The 21,451-nt window shown below is 29.8% G+C and overlaps 1 protein-coding gene and 1 non-coding gene across 2 annotated transcripts; one reads left to right on the top strand and one right to left on the bottom strand.

Annotated features, from left to right (window-relative positions):
- The first annotated feature begins 1,976 nt into the window (after window positions 1–1,976).
- Window positions 1,977–2,135, top strand: LOC114397819. Its single transcript, XR_003663440.1, has one exon. It is a non-coding gene; the product is annotated as a small nucleolar RNA snoR143 (small nucleolar RNA).
- A 2,691-nt stretch (window positions 2,136–4,826) lies between these two features.
- LOC114395742 (expansin-A6-like) lies at window positions 4,827–6,855 on the bottom strand. Its single transcript, XM_028357587.1, has 3 exons — window positions 6,642–6,855; window positions 6,233–6,551; window positions 4,827–5,411 (listed from the first exon to the last, which is right to left on the bottom strand). Exons 1-3 carry the CDS (start codon window positions 6,799–6,801, stop codon window positions 5,102–5,104), a joined length of 789 nt encoding a protein of 262 aa, XP_028213388.1. The 5' UTR covers window positions 6,802–6,855; the 3' UTR covers window positions 4,827–5,101.
- Between the last annotated feature and the right edge of the window lie 14,596 nt (window positions 6,856–21,451).

The following is a 21,451-nucleotide window of genomic DNA, read 5'->3' as shown; positions in this document are numbered from 1 at the left end:
TTGACTAAGTGTGACACGAAAATGTGAGAAAATAATTCATAAACTTCAACCTTGATTTTAGATTAAGGTGTACTTATGTAATTACTCGTAATCTATTAATAAAAGTTTCTCTTGTTATTTATTCTCTCAAATGTACAACTTTGAAAAGCTCTCTTTATTTTATTTTATTTTTCAGTATTGCTTGTATGATCTACTAATAATATCTTCCTTTATTGCAGGGCATTGCGGAGATATCAAGTGATCTTGGTAATATTGGTGTGAAGAGAATGGGCGAAATAGACACTGAACCATTCCTTATGAAACGTGTTCATTATGGCAAAATAATCACAGTTGATTGGAATTGAAATCAAAGGTGCAGCTTTGTAATAACATAAAATCTCATAAAGTGGCTTACTTCATAGCATTGTTTACTGATCATGATTTTGTTTCATAAAATCTCATCAAATCAAAGGTTAATTTACTATTTTACCTCCAGTTTGAGCGGGAAAAAAGTTATCACAGACTTCCTTTTATATATTAAGATATGTATATTGAATTTTTTATACGTGATAGTGTATATTAAGAAAATGATTATAACCTTTGTCATTTCAGGAAATTATTGATGATGAAGATGAAACGTCGAAGGGATTGAAAGAAGTAATGGGTGTTGGAGCGTATAATGCAGTGGTGACAGCTTTGAAAGAAATGATGAAGACAATTATAACTTCATTTTGAAAAAATAAAAATTATAACTTTTTGAAGTTGTTTTGATCATTTACTTTTTTTTTTTTTCTTTAATACATTTTAAAGTTTTTTTTATGAGCTCTTGAGGGAAAATGTTACGTGCATCATGTATACCCGGCACAACAAATGTAATTCCCATATTGCCCTTTCATAATTGATTTATGGATTCATTATTCGTAAGCCAATTACGAATCAACAATCAGTATAACATATAAGGATTGTTAATCCATAATTGACTTACGGATTGCTGATATATGGGAATTACATTTGTTGTGCTGGGTGTACAAGCAAAAGGGATGGTGCACGTAGCATTTCCCGCTCTTGAGCCTATGACAATACTGTTCTGGTTGGATATCCGCACATATGTTCTTAATTTAATTGGGCCTCCAAAACAACTGGGTATATGAGCAAGGGCTTTCTGTTTTGCAATGTGCAAGCAACGTCGTTGGAAATGAGGGCCATTCCAACAAATATTTTTTATATAATTAACTTAATTCTTTTTTATTTATATAAATAAGTAGAAAAAATTATCTTTTTATTTTTTATTTAATTCATTCAAATTGTAATATATTTTTAAACTTTATTTTTTAGTTTATTTTTTATCTATTTCATCCACAATATAATTAAAGTAAATAGTAATGAACATAAATTTATCCGATAAAATTTTAGATTCACTAAACTAATATTATAGTGGCAAAAAAAAAAGATATCATTCCATACTTCACACACATTTTTGTACTAAGTAACATGTTTAAAAAAAAAAAGTCATCAATTTATAAAATATTTACGTTATCAATAAATTAGTTGTAAACAATCAATTTATAAAATATTTACACTACTTTCTAATAATTAAAAAAAACAGCTAAAGTGAAACCCTAAAAAAATCGTGATGGTATATATTTGTGGTTCTGCTGAGGTCAAAAGGGGGCTGTGATTACAAAGAGAGAGGCTTGAGTGGGAAACCTAATTCGATTGAAGGTGCCGCCATCTCCTTTGGTTTGGTATCTCATTCTCTGAAATTGAATTCGGTTTTTTTCCCACAGTGACGGTGTTTTCAAAATTTACACTTGATATGAGCCCTCCACATTCCTTATTTTCTTTTATTTAATTTCATCAATTTCTGTTCGATCTTGTGTAGTTTTTATTTTAATTTTTTTGCACTGTTTGTGTTCTGTACGAGGAAACACTTGGATTTTGTTTTCTCGTTGAAGTCTCAGTGCGCACAGAGAAAGCCCCATTAGAGCCACTGCTTATTTCCGAGGAAGAAAAACCCTTTGTTCGCCAAAGGAAGCGTTTTCTCGGAATATAGTGGCTGTGCTGTAATTGGGCAGCGGCCAGACAACCGTAGAGATGGTATCCACAGATTATGGGTTTTTCTTTCTCTCATTCTCTACTGATTCCATCCCACATTTTCTTTGTTTTAATCTCAAATCAAATTGAGTCAAATGTTATTTTGGTCCTTTTGAGTTAAGTTTCTTTTTTTTTCTCTCAAAGTGAAATGTTAGATCAATGTAGTTTGTGAAGGTACTAAGTAGGATATATAAGAAATGGATTCAATTGGTATATTACTTTTTTTCAGGAAAAAGTAGTGATTTTTACATTTCAGCCAAGTCTATTCAATAATTAAATATTATTTTACACAATCAAGTTTTGACAATTTTCTTCAATTCTGTGTGATTAGTGTTATTTTACTCTTGTGATAAGAAAGAAGACATCATATGTTAGATAAGTTGTTTGTGTTTGTTGTAATTGGAAATTTGGAATCAATTTGTGGGGATGAGAAGGATTTGCTGTGAAACTTGGTAATCGTGACAACAGAGTTAATGACAATACAAAATTTCAACATTGCATGAGGTCCTGTGACTGTGTTGCAAGCTTGCAGTTGGTTGGGAGTGTTGTCTGTTATTTAATTTATCTATTTTAATGTTGTTTGCTTGGGTGCAGTTGCAAATGAAAGGTTAAGAAGTTTAATCCCCGATTAATTAACCGTCTTTTACATTGACCTACTGTAGACAAATAGGTTCACAGTTTAAATTGGGGATTGAATCGTTGAACGAAGCTTCTCCAGATGCCTAATTTAGAATATTCAAATGTTCCCTTTTCATCCTTAATTCAATATTAAGAGACAGAGAGAACTCTGCTAGAGTATATTCAATTGCAAATGTTGATGTGTCACAAATTTGATTTTATGATCCCAAAATGATTTAACTTCCTTGAAAGCTTTCGTTGATTAGTGTTAAGTATGCAAAGTTTAAGGTGAATTGATCTCTTCCCCAAAGACAAGGTGACAAATATAAAGCATTGGATATTGGATACACATGTCCCATCATGGGTATTTAGTGTCGATATCAAAAGAAAATGTAAAAAAAAAGTTATATACAATATAATTTTCTATATTTTAATAAAAAAAATTGTTTTTTAACTAATATTCTAAAGTATTGATTAGCACCAATAATCTATGCAACCTTTCCAGATAAAAAAAAAAAAGGTTTATGCAACCTTTCTTTCGTCCTTAATTTCATCCTACTTTGCGAAATAAAAACTTTTCTTCTCACCTATTTTGCCTTCCACATCTTAACTAAAAATAAAAAGATATTCCTCTTTCTCTCAGTTTTTTTATATTTTTTCCGTCTCTTACCCTAAAATTAGAATTGTTAGGCCTGCATGTAATCGTTAGTAGGACTGAACTTCAAATGATTGTTGGCATCCCATCTACAAAGGGCCCTATAATACCATCCTGGGCTTCTGGCAACACCAAATGTGATTCGTTCTCTCTTGATTGCTGTTATGAACTTACTAGTTGAGGACTTGGGGTAAGAGAAACTGTCAAAAATATAAGAATACTAGTACCCAATTTTCATACAATTTAATGTATAGCTGTTGTCATTTATCAGATCATATAAATGACTAAGCACTATATAAATCAACTTGAAGTTTATATGCTCAAGTTTATGAAAAGTCCAAACTCAGGTTGAGTTATGGATGATAGATTAGACTAAATTTTTTAAAAAAAAAAATCGAAAGGAACAAAAAAATATTAATAGATCTTGGCACACAAGACATGATCCAAGATAACAGCACGGGATACATGTAACATACACCCCTTACAAAGCCTTCCAAAAGGAAATATATCCTATACAATGACAAATGCAGAATTACCAATAAGTTCTAAGAACGAGACCCGTGCAGAATGCATATAAAATATAAAATCTAAAATTAAAAACTGAAGTATGAATCTCAATACATATGTAATGATAAAATAAATCTTACTTTGAAAGCTTTATGAACTAATTAAGAAAAAGGAAATGAATTGCATAGTAAAACAAGCAACTTAGTATACGATAAAATCGCCTTTTACTTTTAAAATACTTAAATTAACTGAGTATAATGACGACGATAATATCCACTACAACTCTAAGATAAAATGTATTATCATTCAACAGTTAAAATCAATCATGATACATCTTAAATTAAAGGTAAAATTATCTTTTGTTTGGATTCAACGTAACTTTCAAATATTAATGTTCTCAGACAAAACAAATCAAAAAAGAGAAACAAAGTCAAAATTTATCTTTTCAAAACATTAATTTCAATTGACCGATAATATTGTCATATCATTGCTATTTGTCCTGGTTAGTCAAAACAAGAAGAAGAAAAAAATGTTATCTTCGGTTTGTTAAAGGAATTGAAAGCTGCATAATGTAGAACTTACATTAACGCGGATCGATTATCCCATGCTTGGCTAACATGCCCAAATTCCAGATAAAATAAAGCGGCATATAATCAACGATGCAAAAAGGCTACGCTCTTCTTGAATAATTTATCTATTATATGATATTTATTATGAATAACTTTTAGGCAAAAGAAATGAAACTAATCCAGTGATACTTCTAATAAAAGAAAATACTACTTACTAATAGCAATTGATTAATTAAATCATTAATTACTTCACGGGTCTCCAAGCAATTCTATTAATATATCACTTGCAAATCAAATAATTGAATATAAATGGTTAATGTAATAAAGTTAAGATTAAATCCATCACTAGTATTTAAGTTTATATATATAGCACTTACAAGTAAAAAAAAAAATCCATAAGAATATAAAAAGCCGTACATGAATCCTGAATCATGTATAAATAAATATGCAGTAAGCATTGGTGGGACTTATGAATTTGCACTTGCAGGCACTTGAGCTCCCGACAAAAATCACACTTCTTTAGCCTCATTTCCTTCACTCCACTCCACAAAACATGATCAAAAGTCAAAAAGTTGGCTACCATTTTCTCCCATGTAGGTAGCAAACAACCAAAAATAAAAGGTGGCAAATCAAACAAAGCGCTTTCAAAAACGCAAATGATCCAAACACGGTATAGTAATTAGATTCTAAAATTCTTTCCCGCGAAGGTTTGGCCAAATTGCCAATTACGTGGGACAATGTTCCACGAGGTGGATGTGCGTCGGTCACTGCCTGTGACCCTAAAGGAGAGTGACTGACCAACCAGAACCGCGTTTGATTGCCAGTTCTGCCCCCAGTTGCGGCTCATGCTCATCCACTCTGTCTTTGACCCTTTCACGCTCGCCCTCATGATATCCCCTGCACCCGCGACGTTGGTGATCAAAACCAAGTTGAAGTAACGGAAGCCGTTGATCGTGAACCTCATCCCTCCCTGTTTCCTGCAAGCCACCCTGCATCCCACCACACCCAATCACATTCACCACATGCAGCCATTGCCGCGGCATTTACATTTGCAAATTTCAAACCCAAACTTTATAGTTTAAACAACAAACACATCAAATAAATTATTAATATAAACTTAAAATACAATTTCTAATTTTATATATTTAGGTATGAATTATAATTATATAAAAATATTTATATTTATCATTCTATATACTATTTATTTTATGATTATACAATTCAAACTATTCAATCATAATTAATTTGAGACGTAAAAATTATAGTAGAGCTTGGTAGAACTAGAATTATTCTCTCTTTTTCTAATTCACGCGATGCTGTTGTGTGAAAAGCTACGTGAGAAGATTGAAACATGGGGGAAAGCGACAGAAATAGATCGAGAATAATAATTATTCCACAAGATGCAAGTTTATTAAAGTCCACAAAGGTACAAACCATCAAGGGACCGATAAATAAAATTTAAAGTAAACTTTAAGAGCTAGAATTTTATTTTCAATTTAAATGTGAAAGCTAAATTTGAGATCTTTTTATTAGTATATGGTATATTTTTTTGTCTTTTTTGTTTTATAAAGATTATTAGAAAATCTTTTTTTACCAGTGAATTTAAAGTTTGAGACTTAATTATTTTACTCTTGGGTGAATCTTGGGCAGAGTTGTCATTTCGAGAAAGAACAACCATCTCATAGACGATGCCAACTTAAATGATTTAGATTTCTATCATTTTAAAAAGTAAATTAGGCTCATTAAAGTTTTTTTATACTATTTTATTTATTTATTTGGTTAAGTAGAATATGTGAGTTGTTGTAAATACCGGCGATAAGAGACGGGGACGATGCCGGCGCGGTACTGAGCGATTTTGAGGAACATGGGCATGGCGAGGTCGAAGTGCGGCCTGGGAGGGTTGCACCAGCCGCCATTGTCGGTGGGGAGAGCGTAGTTTGGAGGGCAGAAATTTGTGGCGGTGACCAAGATGGAAGGGTTACCGGGGTTGCACCATTTCGGGTCATCCGTGCATTTGATTTCGAAACACGCTCCACAGCTGAAACCGTTGTTGAACAAAGCAGTGCTTAGTGCCGCAGTGTTCACACCGTAGCCTTGGGAATATAGGTTCCCGTACCCACACGCTCCTCCTACAAAAAAAAACAACAAGAATGGGGTGTTATAGTATGTTACATTATTATGACATTAATTATGTAAAACTTTATAATAATGTTACGTACCCATAGTTCCTGAGGCGTCGCTGCCACCGTAGAAAGTGGCGTGAGCGCTTTGCCATGGCCCACCGGAATAGACGCCGGGTATTTTGGCGTGGGATTGAGTGAGTAAGAGAGAGAGAATGGAGATGATATTGAGCATGGCCATTGTTTTTTGAATATTCATGCAATGAAATATCTGGTTATTGAGAAGAGTTTATATGAGGAGGAAATGGAGGAAGGGCTGGCTTGTATTTATGGAGAGAGTGGGGAATAAAAGGTGATATTACGAGGATCAAATTATATATCATCATTTTTTTTTTTGTTAAGCACAAATTATATATCATTATTTAAGTTATCGGGTGATTTTGTTTAAATTTTAAAATAAGTATTTTTTAATGAACAGATAAGATTTAATTTTTAAAATAAAAAAACTAATTTTTTTAGTAAAAATAATTTAAATAAACACACTAAAAAACAAAAAAATTACTTAATTTATTAAAATAAACACTTATTTCAGCAAATAATTATCTCTTAGGCTACTAATGGTACATAATAATACAATAATCAAATTTGTGAATAGTATGCAAGTGATTTTATATAGAAGCTTGATCATCAAACAGGTGTGAAATATTTTATATGGAGTTATTTCAATTTAATCGATAATTAAAAATTTAAGTTTTTGATATGTACTAAATACTCAAAGTGGAGTTTACAATATCCTATTTAGTTTAAATATGGTTATTTTGAGTAAAAAATACTATAGGTCTGTACAAAATAATATAGAAGCGCGTGTAAGTGAAGGAAAAGAAAAATGTTTAAACTTATAAATTTTGTTTATAAAATGATAACCGCATATTACTAAGTTATTTTTTCTCTATGTGTTCACGGTGATTGTTAATTAACTAAATTACGCTCATCTTATTTTCTTTAAAAAAAAAAAAGTTACATTCATCTTACAAAAATTATAACAAGTAACGGTCAAATTTGGGGAGAAAAAGCAAGGAGGAGCTAGGAAGTAGCAGTTAGCATCAAAGATAGTGGAAGAGTGAATGAGACAAAGGAATTTCAGTCCCCAGAAGGCTGACATAAAATCGCTTTGCTTCATTTGCAAGTTGTGCTATCAAGCAACCTTCTCTACTTGGATATTGGAAATTCTGTACTGTCCCCATCCCACCACACCACATACACAATTTGACATGTGCAGTTAATTATAATTATAATAGTTGAGATGAAAGTGTTGTGATATGATGTGATTAAAAGTTAAATAGAGAAAAATTATAAGTGTTAATCAGATATAATCGAGAGTAGTTTATATGTCATCATTACTTGATTTTTTTAGAGATCTTTACTTTCATATGTGATACTATGCAATATTTTTCACTAGACGGATCTTTTAGTGTGTGAAAAACTTAGCCATTAGATGAGATTATGATTCTCACTTCTTTTTTTCCTTTTTGTTGTTATGCTATTTTATAATGAATATTGACTTAATATGTATCGTTCTTTGATGTCAGATACCCAATTCTAATTTTCTTTTCCTTTTTAATATAGAGCATGATATAATACATAAGTATAGAATTAAATTGAGGTATTTGTTGTAAATTTTCTTGAATTTTTTTTTTATATTCACACCATTATATTTTAAAACCAAATAATGATACAAGATTTTTTTTAGCATTAAATATTTTTTATTAAGAATATGTAATGGAATTTTGAAAAAATCACATCACATTTTTTTTTTTGGTGTACTCTTACACATATCACAATTTAGACATAGATAGAGATACATACTGGCTATTTTTGTTAGATTCACGTTGTATTCCATGTGAGATTCACGTCTAGTTCATACGTGAAAGTCCCAATTCCTAATTGTTAGGTTTTTCTTTAAAAAAATATTTCACTTGTACTAATAATCACCAGTCACAAACTCCCTTGTTATGAACTAAATCAAATGTAAATTTAATCGCAACTAAACAATATTTGGTACTTAGCCTTTCACGACTTTTAAACATAAGAGTATTGGTACAGTACATGAAAGAACTTATTAGATCAAATTTTTTGTTCTTCAAGTATAAAAATTTATCTTATATCATCGGGGACTCCTTGGATGACACTTGCGTGACTTGGCATGCATGATATATTTTCCAATCATATCTGGACCACGAAAAGAGATTGTCCAATGTCCAATCATATTTTCAACCATATATATCAACAAAATTTGCCACTGGATGGACATAATTATGCCTGCTCACCATTACAACTTGATGAGTTGACTTCTTTAAACCCAATGCTGTGATTGTAAATGTGATCGAGACCAATATTTTTGCTTCATGGTCACACATTCTCATTTGTTTTCAATTAATGACATTGTAGAATGTTAATTAGAAGTAATCTGTATATAGATTCAACTAATAAAAATATGTTTAGTTTATATTTAATAACATACTAAATCTTTGTGGTAATTATTTATGACCAGATGGGAGTGAAAAAGAAAAGGAGAAGGAGGAAATAGTGAAATACTTTTTATTCTTTTTCATTCTACAAATCATGGCACTACCTACCTGAGAATCATAGTCATGACTCATGACATTCACCTCCTTCGATTACTGGACATTAATTCACTTTTTTTACAAATCTGAGTTACAGTAAAAAATTCGAGTTCAGATGTTTATGACTCTCAAGTGCACAATGAATTGATTGATCTGACATTGAATTAGTACAATATATACAAGATACATGGTTCAGTAGTAGAGAAATGAAGAGACATCATTCTATTTTAAAAGTAAATTTATGTCACGATCTTAGTTCATTCATTGAAATGTAAAATAATTTTAAAGTTTATAACTCATTTTAAAGGAGTGTTTCATATTTATTACTATGTACATTTTCTTTAGTGACAAGTTTCAATCGGTGTTAGGTATTTCGGTTTGAAGGTACAGACAACTAACGGATGCCAAAGCAACAACAATGATTCAAAGACATTCTTTTCCGATTGTACGACAAAGTTACCAAAGCTATCCCTTAAACTTTAGATATTACCATTTGGAACAATCTATGAAACTTTATTGGCCCTCTAAATGGACACCAAATAGTAGCTTCTTCACTCCTTGGGACATCCTTTATCGAGGTAGGGAAGAGCTATGAATGTGGTACAAGTTTGATTATTAAGCCACCCATGAGAGAATCGAATTATCAACATGTTTTGTTTCCCATCATAATCAATTCTTTCTCTAAAAAAAAAATCATATTCAATTATTCTTACCATGTAGATATTTTAATGCAAATATTATAATTAAGATTAATATAGAGACATAATTAAGTATATCAAAATCAACTTATGTAACTTCAAAACAAACGGAAATTAAGAAGTTAACTTGAACTTGAGTAGTTAATTATTAGCACTAGATTTGCATTCAACTCTATATAATTGCCATAGATAATATTCCATGCTTAAATATGTTGTTGGTAAAGTTAACGTTTTTATTTTTGGTTCATCTAAGTTTATATTTCTAATTTTAATTTTTGTAATTTAGTGTTTTTTCAATTTTAGTTCCTATCAATTTTTTTTTGTTCATTTTTAGTCTTTATAAATTTGTGTTTTTTTATAATTTTAATTTTTTATTTATAATTTCTATAAGTTTGTGTTTATAAGGATTAAAATTAAAAATTACAAAATTACCAAAATTAAAATTAAAAAAATAAACTTACAGGACCAAAAATAAAAAAAAAATATTAACTTACAAGAATAAAAAACATATTTGAACTAATATTCTATTATTTAGGGGAAAGAGTGTTGTGTGCCAAAAAAAAATAATCTTAAAACACCTTTAACGATGCTAAAGTTACGAAAATAATAATGACAATAATGTCTTTTCTTTTACAATTTTTTTTTGAAAAAAAGAACATAATTGTTTACCGAAGCAATCGTCCTTTCATATGACTTCAACTATTTTCAAGAAGCTTGATAAGAACCACCTTAAAGGTGGTCACAGAGTGATGCATATCTTTATGGAAATAGAAGATGCGAAGATGTCTCATGTCTTTGCTTGAGGAAGGTTTAATAAGATAGATAAACTTGAAGTTCAAGATATGGGAATGAAACTTCTGAAAAGAGCAATGCTCTGTTCAACACAGAGAATATACTTGTCAGTGTGCTTCAATGATGATGAAGTTAGCTTCCTTCTGCATACAAAACAGCCGCACTAATGTGATATGTTATGTGTGCATATGCATTGATAGTTTATGTTTATACATAAGAAGAGAAATGAAAGAAAACAAAATTAAAAAAAAGAGCCTAACAGAGTTATTTGAATTTTTAAGTTACAGATTTTTATTTGAATATTTAGAGTCAATTTGATTAAAATAAATTTAAAAATCAACAAAAATAATTTAATAAGATATTTTTAAACTATATGAAAGTCCATGAATTACTTCTCTCGGTTTATAAATTTACAAGCAATAATTAAAATGAAAATTGAGATAAATTAAATAAAGCTACTATTATGCCTTAGTTTGGCACTAGCATTCTGGTTGATTAATATGCAGTGGTTGGAAGGTAGCTGCTGCAGTGAAATTAAAATTGAGAACTGATGTTCTCCAACGACTATGCAGCACAATTGAGAAATGAGAACTGATGTTCTCTAACGATTATAAAGAGTGCATGTCATTTACACTTTATAAACTTGGTAATAATGTTTAATATGTTTTAATTCAACCTATTTGTTTATGTATGCTATTATTGAAAAGTTGTCTAATCTTTGTAAGACAATATTAGACCATTAAGATCATTTACCATGTCATGTCTCCCAAATTGAAATTCCTTACTCAATTTCTGCATGCTCTATTCAGCTTTACGCAATCCCTGTGTAAAATCCCAAGCTTCCCCTGTAGTAATTAAAGCTAATAGATTGCCAATCTTATCCTCACCCTTTTTCTTTTAGGCAAATATTATTCAATGCACTTAGGACTTATAAGGATATTGATTAAAAAATTTAAAGTAAAAATATTTTTATTAGAAAATAAAAAATTATATTATTTATAATTTTTTTCTTTCCTATTATTTATACAATAAATATATATATATATATATATATTTTTATTTTAATTTCTTAACCAATGCTGCAAAGGTATTAGTTAGGATAAAACTTGCTTAAATTACAGGCATACCCACTCTCTCACTCAAGTTAAACCTGCTTAAATTATAGGATAAAACTTCTAGAGAAGGGTATAAAATATAATATATTCATTCAAGATTTAAATTAAGTATATTAATTTTTTTGGTTCAGATTTTTTTTATATTCTAAATGAAATAAAACATTTCACTTTTTTTATATAATTCTAAACTATTTATGATAATAAATCATCAATATTTTAACTAGATTAATACATGTGATATAATTGGTAGATACATCTTATCTCCTTAAATATGTGGTTAGAAATTTGATTCCTAATATGAATGTATCAAAATATATCTATTGGAAGAGTTGGCCATTTTATTCAGTGGGTGAAGGAATCTTCAAGGCATCCTTAATTGATTTTTCTTTTCTAAGGCTATCTATGTCAATAATCTCAAGGAACGGAATTTAGGACTTGGGCCTGAAGGGTCTTCTATTTGTCTGTGAATTTGTCCTTCTAAGTCCCTGTTTAGAAAGAAAATTGATTTGATTTGGAGATGGGATGACAGAACCTTCAAATGAAAAACTTTAATTAGTACAAGAAGTAGAAAAACAGCTGATTGTGAGATCTACTGATCTTGCAAGTACATTAGCATGATTCACGTTGATTACGACAAATAATATCGAAAAAGTACTTTATCCTAAGTTACTGTATATTTGTATTTTGTAAATGATATAATGGTTTATCCAAATTAACTAAAGACGACCCATAATTTTACCATGGATCACCAACTCAACAGGATTCCGACATATTTATTTGTGACAGTGATGATTATACTGAATATGGCCTATTGGTAGTTGTCATTTAAATGTTACTTGTATATCAAATCGAGCATAGTTTTGGTGGAGTGCGAGACTTCGAAGGTATATCATGGGCAATTTCACACTTTAAAGGTATATTCAAAAGTAGTATTTTTTTCACACGCAAATCTTTGAAACTACGGAAACTTCAACTGTTGAACTCATACTTCGTCTTTACTTAATTTGAGGATATATCACGAGCGATTTAACCGTATTATAATGGATCACATTACGCAACTAGCACTACCTGCTCGTTATATATATGAATTTAATTAAAATAGCAACTACGAAAACTTCAACTGTTGAACTCGCACTTCTTTACTTCGAGGGTAGGTATATATCATGAGCAATTTAAACATATGATAATGAATCACATTATTCAAGTAGCACTAGCTGCTCATCATGTGAATTTAATTAGTTTAAATAGCAAATTGGGGTAGTGTAATTGAGACAAGAGTGCCTAACCACCCACACCCATGTAGAGAGAGAGGAGTGTTATATGTGGTTGACGCATTATAAATATTGCTGAGTACTGAGGATAGTGATTCGTAATTCATTTTCATGCCCATATAACGTACTAATGAAGAAAAAAAAGCCAAGGAACATATTTTGCTAATAATGTAATTTGTTATGAATTGAGTCTAGGCCCAATTCATATAATAACCTGTTTTTATAGTCAAATGCTTTATCACCTTAACTTACAAGTGTTGATGTTGATCGAGGTCAATATTAGATATAATTTATATCATATACTTATAATGAAATTAATGTGAAACTTTGATTCTTAAATATTTTTTTACACGAAACTAGTCACTTATTTTTTAAAATTATTGTAAGTAAGTTTTTCTCACAGTTTTTATCTATTTCAAATTCCTAATGTCCTCCTCAAAGTCTATTAATTGAACCAACTCAGCTATTTTAAATAATCTTGTTTTCAAAACTTACTGACCAAAGTATCATATTTCATTTAAATAAAATTCTAAATCTTCTCCTTCAATGAAATCTTGATAGCTTATCCTAAAACCCCATTCCAGTTTCATTATTTTTTTTACTTCTAAACCTTTCATCAAATAATTTCTTATCTAAATTATCCTAAAATTAATCCAAATTATTTGAATAAAACTAAGAAATTGAAAATTTAATGGATTGCAATTATTAAAAACTAAACTGAAATAAAAAAAAACTATTAAGAGATCATATTTTCACATTGCTAATATTAGAGAAATTACAATAAAATAGAGCCAAGAAGTTTTAGTCGTTTGTTGAAGTTTGTGTTATGCTCTTTTTGCTAATGGCACCTATGTGGGTGTATTTTACCCATATTCTAAAATTGCACATCAGAATTGTGTTTTTATTATACAATTGGGAGGTGAAAAAATACATAATGAAAATTAGTTTCTATTGTACAAGTACACAACAAAATCACATATTTGTTGTATATTTTTTTTCACCCTCCAATTGCACAATGAAAACATAATTCTGTCGTGCAATTTTTCATCAACCCCAGATCCTATTTTGTAATTTTACTTTCACCTCATTGTACAACAGAATCATACTTTCATGTGTTATTTTTCAAAAAAAAAAATAATCATGGAAGTGTGATTTCATTATATTTTGTGTTGAAAATCATAACAACATCGTACTTTATTGTGTTGTTTTCCAAAACAAAGCAAAAAAACTATAATAGAAATATGATTCTGTTCTGATCTCAACCCTGAGAACAATGAAATCGTACTTTCATTGTGTAAAAAAAAAAAGCAAGGGAAAGGGGAAAGGAGGGTCAGAAGAATGGGGGAAGAGGAAAGGGAAAGGGGTGGAGAAAATGTGTCAAGAGGCACTTTTGTTTATTTTTACTACTTTTGAAAAAGTGGTAGTAGAAATAATAACAATGAGAGTGTGAATATTACCTCCATAACAATTGATAGAGAAAGCTTCCTTGAGTAAGTTAAGAGAATTGGATTGATTAGAGGCCCAAAAGCGCGGGATACGAACCCCAAAACTCCTCTCCATTTCAGCTGGGCTTTTTTTTTTCCTCTTTCTCTACTTCCGGAATTACTTCATGCACCTTCCATTTTGTCATTCAGCTCTACACCTTTTGAAGAATGGACATAATTTAAGGGGGTAAGGTGGGCCTGAGCCTCCTCAATTATATTAATGTAATTTACTTTTTTTATTATTAAAAACTCAAACCATATTTTTTAAACATAAATATATGTTTGTGAAGTGAATTTAGTATAGTTGGTTGAAGGATGTTGAGTTAGTATAAACTTTTTGACACTATCTTCTAGATAAGAAAATGTAAATATATCTTTTATTAAATATTTTTCTTTTTGAAAATCAATTCAATCCATTCAAGGGCTTAATTTAGTTGATTGGGTAATGTGTGGAAATTATTGTAAATTCACTTATGCTTGAATTCAGTTTGTGTTAATAAAAAAAATTCAATTCAGTCCAATTCATTAAGACGCGTTACTAGTTTGAAGACAGCAAATGATAGTCCTTACTTGCTCTCGTTCATTCATTGCACATGCAGAAAAAGCTCGTGAAAGCCCAGTTTCAAACCAATAGATGGTCATTGCAACCAATCCTTATACACACAACAAATAACAATTATTGAGCACACCAACCCAATCTTTCTCTTCTCCTCTATAGATTTTAGATTTATCAAAAAAAATTGATATTCACTAGTACTATTTTATGTATATAATACAGATAATTAATTTATTAAAATTAATAAAAAATATAATTTAATTAATTAATTAATTTTAAATGATGATATCATAAATTTAAGTTTTATTCCAAAAATACTCAATGGATTAAATTATTAAGTTATGGTTATATTTAATGATAATTCTCATAATTCAAGAAATATTTTTTTACTATCAATGTGATTTATATTGTTAATAAATCAACAAATATATTCACTTTGCATAGAGAATGAGCGAGTGCCTCATTAGCAAACCTCGCAATAAATTAAAAATATAAAAATAATTAATATAAAAAATCTATATGTTAATTAAAAAATCACTCGTTTACTAGAGAGAGTATTTTGATTTGTGGTTACAATTTTCCCTTTTTTTATTCTAAACTCCCCTGCTCCTTCGGTAAATGTAAGGGGCAACATTTATTTCCTGTAATAATATTACAAATAATCTATGGGATAAGTTGATTGAAGAAATCATAACAAAATTATTACTAGTATTTTTTCTCTCACATTGTATGTCATATTTTTGTTTTAATTGATTTTGAAACATTTATGGTTTTAAAAATAAATAATTAGTTAATTATTTTTTTTACTATATTTTTCTTTAATAGTATTTTACCTCAATATATAAATAGATTCACAATTATATTTTAGCTCTTTTGATAAAGTTACTTTTGCCAGAGAATATATATCATCATTAAATCATTTATAGGTTTTATTTTCTAGCATTAATATTTAATATTATGAGATATAAGTGGAAAAAAATTAATGTTACATTAAAAAATTAAAATGATAATAACAATTTCTTTTTCTCTTATACGAGTATTACAACATTTCTCGTGGTGACCCTCGTCATATGTGTTGTTTCCTTATTAAAATTAAAGTTTCACATGTGACGAAAATTACTTTCAATGTGAATTTTTATTACGAAAATTATTAAGACTTTACTTTTCATTGGAAATTGGATCTAAATGTTGGTTTATTTGTATAATTATTAGTTTTTTTAAAGAAGTATACATTACCAAATTAATAATATAAGAAAGTGGTAACATATCTCTTGACAATAACAACCGAACTAAACATTGAAATGTCAGAACTATTATTCGTTTTCCTATGAAAAGGACTGAAGGAGGCAAACTAATTCTGCATTCACAATCAATTCTAGATACACCTTATTGATAAATATAGTATGACCAGGGGCTTTTTGTATGTAATTCAATTGGTATTTTTGGTACCTTATATATATATATATATATATATATATATATATATATATATATATATATATATATATATATATATATATATCTTTTGATTTTTTTCGATAAAAAAAACAATGAATTCTAGATAACGTAGGTTTCATTGGGTGAGCAAAATGGCCAAGAATCTTGGATCACATGCACTGCTACTTTCCTTCGTCATTTTGGTCACTGATGCATGCAAATTTTAATTTAAAGCTTACACGCAGACGTAAACATAGCAAAGATGTAACTGTTAGCGATCCAATTCCAAATTCAACCACCGCCAATATCAACTTGACTAGGCATGCGTATTTTTCAAGTAACTCTTTTGTTTGTAAGTCAAATTTAGCAAGTCTCAAAATGAGGGAGAATTAATTAGCAGAACATCTGTACTTTTTTGTGGGAGTTAAGTTGATATACATGATTATATTCTAAATAATATATCCCAAGTTCGTTAAATATCATTTATAAGTTCGTTAAGAAAATAAACGAATAACTAGAATAAATCAATCCTTATCTTTCTTAAATCCAACTTTTAGTGGAAGTTCCTTGATATATGGTTGAGAGATGTTAAATGAATTTAATTTGTCACCAGTTCTTTGAAACTATGAAATGATAAAGTAGCTGTAGTTGCTGAAAGACTAATGAGAATGGAGCATTCTTGCCATTATCTATTTTGGTCATGATTCACCTTCTAATGGCTGCCCTAGGCCTGCCTAAATGAGAGACATGAGGTTCAAGATCATACCTAAATGAAAGACATGAGGATTGAGATGATGGTCTAAGGCGACATTTGATTAATTGAGCTCAAAGGCTCAAACTTAGACGATGGACATGAGGATGAACATCATTATTTGAGGAAACATTATGTGATGATTGTGATTATGATTCAAGTCATGACATTTGACTTGGTTAGAATAAGTGAGAATTATATCCTAGTGAGATCTAAGTCTTGAGTATATTTTTTTATTGATAAATGTTAGATGATTAGAAATATCAATTGGAAGATTCGAACTCGTAATTTCTTTCTCTTTCCTTGTTTTATTCTTTCTCAACCATTAAGCCAACTTTGTATCTCCAAGATACCCCTTATGTGATGATGTTGGGCAAAGGTTTCCATCTTGGCCTCAAAGGCTTGAGGCTTGGTCAGATGAGAGACTTGTCACCTAGAATGTTCCAAACTATGGAACTTGGTCTCTAAAAGAAATGGTTTGAACAGTTGTTATTAGTAAAATTAACAATAATGGGTTACTAATTTAACATGCAGATTTTGTGGGGAAAAAAATAGATGGCCTTATTGTTGGCTTTGGTTAAACCAGTGACTTTTTTTTATATGGTTGTCTTTACTGCATCATATCATATAATATAAATTATATGTGTGCCTCTTTTGCCGCCCCATATACCCAACCTTGTGGATCACGCTAGCCAGTGACCCTTTTCAGTTTCTCTCTCATATCTATGTATCCAGGGGACAAATAGCTGGCGGAGCAAACGGAGACATGCTGTATTCACCAGTTATCACATGCTAACTTGTTTTAGGGGGAAAAAAATTGGGAAATCAAACCCATTACAAACATGAAACATGATACACCTTCTCTCTCAACTATACTTAACTAGCTTCCTTTAATCCAATATCTATTAATTATATATATTATATGTGTTTTTATATCTTTTGAAAGATCTAGGCAAGATCATTAATTTCAATGAGAATCCTGGTTGAAATTGCTTCCCATTGTGTGATCACCGAGAAAACTTACACTTTTGGAACGTGCTTCCCAGCTCTCATCACATAACAAAACAAACTTTTCTTTAATTACAACGGAATCTTTATTGCCCTTTTTTCTATCCTTCTAATGGCAATCTGATTTCAATGCTTCTTATGATATTCTTATAGAAGAACATATCTTTCTAGTTTGTACTAGAAAAATTAGCACCACATTGTGAATACACATTATTTTATTCGTGATAGATTAAAGAAGTCAGAATACATTGTACACAGTATGCTACCCTACCCCAATTATAAATATAAAATATGCAAGTATAATTATTGGGTAGAAAGTTATCAAAGTAAATAAACACAGGCATCTAACTCCACAAATTGAGGATACTAAAATGTATGACATGGCTAGGTGAAATGATACCCTGTGTGTAGTTTGTATTTTTGTTCTTTGCTTCAATGCCCCAAAAATAAAAAAGCTTCCTACACAGAACTTTTTGTGCATACATTATCCTAATCTTGATCGTAGCATCTAAGAGATGAGTAAGTTATTTATTCATATCGGGATTATTCTCTGTCATCTCGTAATTACAGCCCACCAAATTAACTTAATTGACAAAAGTTTCAATTTCACCAATCACCATATTCCTTTCTTCAGCTTCCAGCTACCGCTTTAGGAAAAAGTAGCATAACCAACTTCTATATTTGTTGTACAAGGAACTCTTTCATCAACTATATTTTATTGAAAGAGGTCCTAAAAAAGGGCATAGTTAAGTAACTCGCAATCATGATAACAATAAATGTTATGATAAAGAGGTTCGTCCTTGAATTTAAGGTTGAATTCAATTTGTCCCATTGGTTTGGCTTAATGCCATTATGTGATTTTGAAACTCACTAATTTGCTTCATATAGTTAATTTCATTAACACAAATCGATAGTATTTTATTAATCATTGAAAAGATAATACTGATTGACAATATGTTTTGAAGTTTTTCTAAATGGTTTAATTTTGGCCAAATATTTGGATGCACACACTTTTCTTTTAATTTAACACCTCATTAATTAAAAAAATATTACTATCTGAATAATGCTAACATTAATAATGGTAGAGTTATATGGAATTCACTGACATTGTTGGTACGTTTGAAATTGAGTTCCGATGAGAAAAACAATCCGAAAGATGAGATTCTAAGAAAGAATTTTTTTTTTCTTTCTAATTTATCAGGTTAAAAATATCAATTTGGAGAATTCAAACACAATTTTCTCTTTTTATCCCTTCTCCTTTCATCTTTTTTTTTTTTTCAATCACTGAATCAATCTTATATCTCCAAAATTTTATGAAAGATAATCGGATAGATTTTTTTAATTGAATTAATGATTGTCAAAGCTGATCGATATTTTATACCAATGAGATAATGACTCAAAAAATTTAAAAAGTTTTAGTATTTTAAATGTTTTATTTATTAAAAATGTCATTTATATCTGAAACCGTTTGACAAATACATATAGGCTTGCTTAACATTGAATTCTAGAGTCAAGTCAAGCTCAAATGTGCAACGAAACATCTCAGCAGCAAGCCAACAACTGAAATTGACCTTGTTTATCTATAAGTACGTGTTAATTTAATTTAATGTCAGGGAAGGTAACGTAAGAGTCATCTCATCCTCATGGTAGATATTTAATTTTGGGTCTTTTGTTAATTTTCAATGGGGTTTGGTATGCGATCTGGAATCTGGAATCAGCACATGCATTAAACGCAAATTATTTTAATGCTTGCAGACTTTGTCAATTAAAAAGACCAGAACTCTCAAAATTAATTTCAAAACGTTCAAATTTAACAAGGTTTTGATTATGTTTTTATTCTTTAAAGTTTTTTAAACTTTTACTTTTAGTTTTTGAATAAAAAATTTGACCAGTCTTAATTCTTAATATTTTCATCCTTCATTCATTTTAGTCTTTATAATCAAATCAATATATCATTAAATAATTTGACAATTAAAAGTTCCATAAATTACTTTACTTCACCTCCCATAAGAATATTCTAGATCTAAGTACCCAATAAATCTAAACCAATATTTTAGTAACAAATTAATTTACATAAAAAAAGATAATATGATTCATTTGGATTATTCATCTTTAGTAAGGTGAAACATAAAAAAAAATCTTCAAGAATGAGATTCCTTGAAAATCCCTTAACCGCAATCCTTAATCATTGTGATTCCCGCATTGCTCAGCACACCCTCAATCACAAAGTTGAACTCCGTCTTCTCCTCCCATGGAGTCAGAAGCCTTAAGGGCGGCCATTGCGGCCACAAGGGCAAATGCTGCCACAAAGACCTTCATCGTTGGATTAGGAAGCACAAGATTGTCCTTCACCTCACACAAGAACGAGGGACCTCTGAGGATCAGCCACACACAAACCAATCTATAAAGTGTTCATTGTCATCAAAGAACTCGCTAGAGAGCAACTCAAAAAGCTATAGGAGCAATCGCTTTGACAACTCCGACATTAGATTTTTCATCATTTTTAATTAATAATGAGTATTGAACCCTAAACAAGAATGTCTTTTTATTTTACTAAAATTGGCATTATAACGAACGGTTAAAGAGTTTGACATTAATTTGGGTGGGATCCGGAACAACCCCAACTTCATAGATGACATCAACTATGGTTATTAGTTAAAAAATTAAACAAATATAATTATTAATTAGATAGAGCTAGAAAAAGAAGAAAACAATGTAATAAGTACACTATTGAAACTCTTACATGAATAAGTTTAACAAAGTAATTTATGGGAAAAACTCTACTGTGAAGCAGAGTGTAGAATTTACAAAAATGAAGTAATTTATAGCAGTCAAAAGTCCCAAAAAATTATTTAATCCTTGATAACTAAACATTTTTTTGACAGTTTTGAAGATGTAAAAAAACTAACTGTCATAAAAGGTATGTCCCATCATATTTACATTACCATTTAATAACATATTTAATGGTGAGAACTAAAATTATTAACGAATGAAAACATAAAAAATTAAAACTAATTAATTTAATATTCAAAGACTAAAAATGAAAAGTTGTAAAAATTTAGAGATTAAAAACATAATTAAATTGGTCTAAGAAACCCATTTATCTCTTGCTCATGTTAAGTTTAAAAATATTGCACGTGACAAATTTATTACCGTCGAATACTTTTGTCCTG

Source organism: Glycine soja, chromosome 18, assembly GCF_004193775.1.
Source record: "Glycine soja cultivar W05 chromosome 18, ASM419377v2, whole genome shotgun sequence".
NCBI lineage: Eukaryota > Viridiplantae > Streptophyta > Magnoliopsida > Fabales > Fabaceae > Glycine > Glycine soja.
This window is presented reverse-complemented; position numbering and strand designations above follow the sequence as displayed.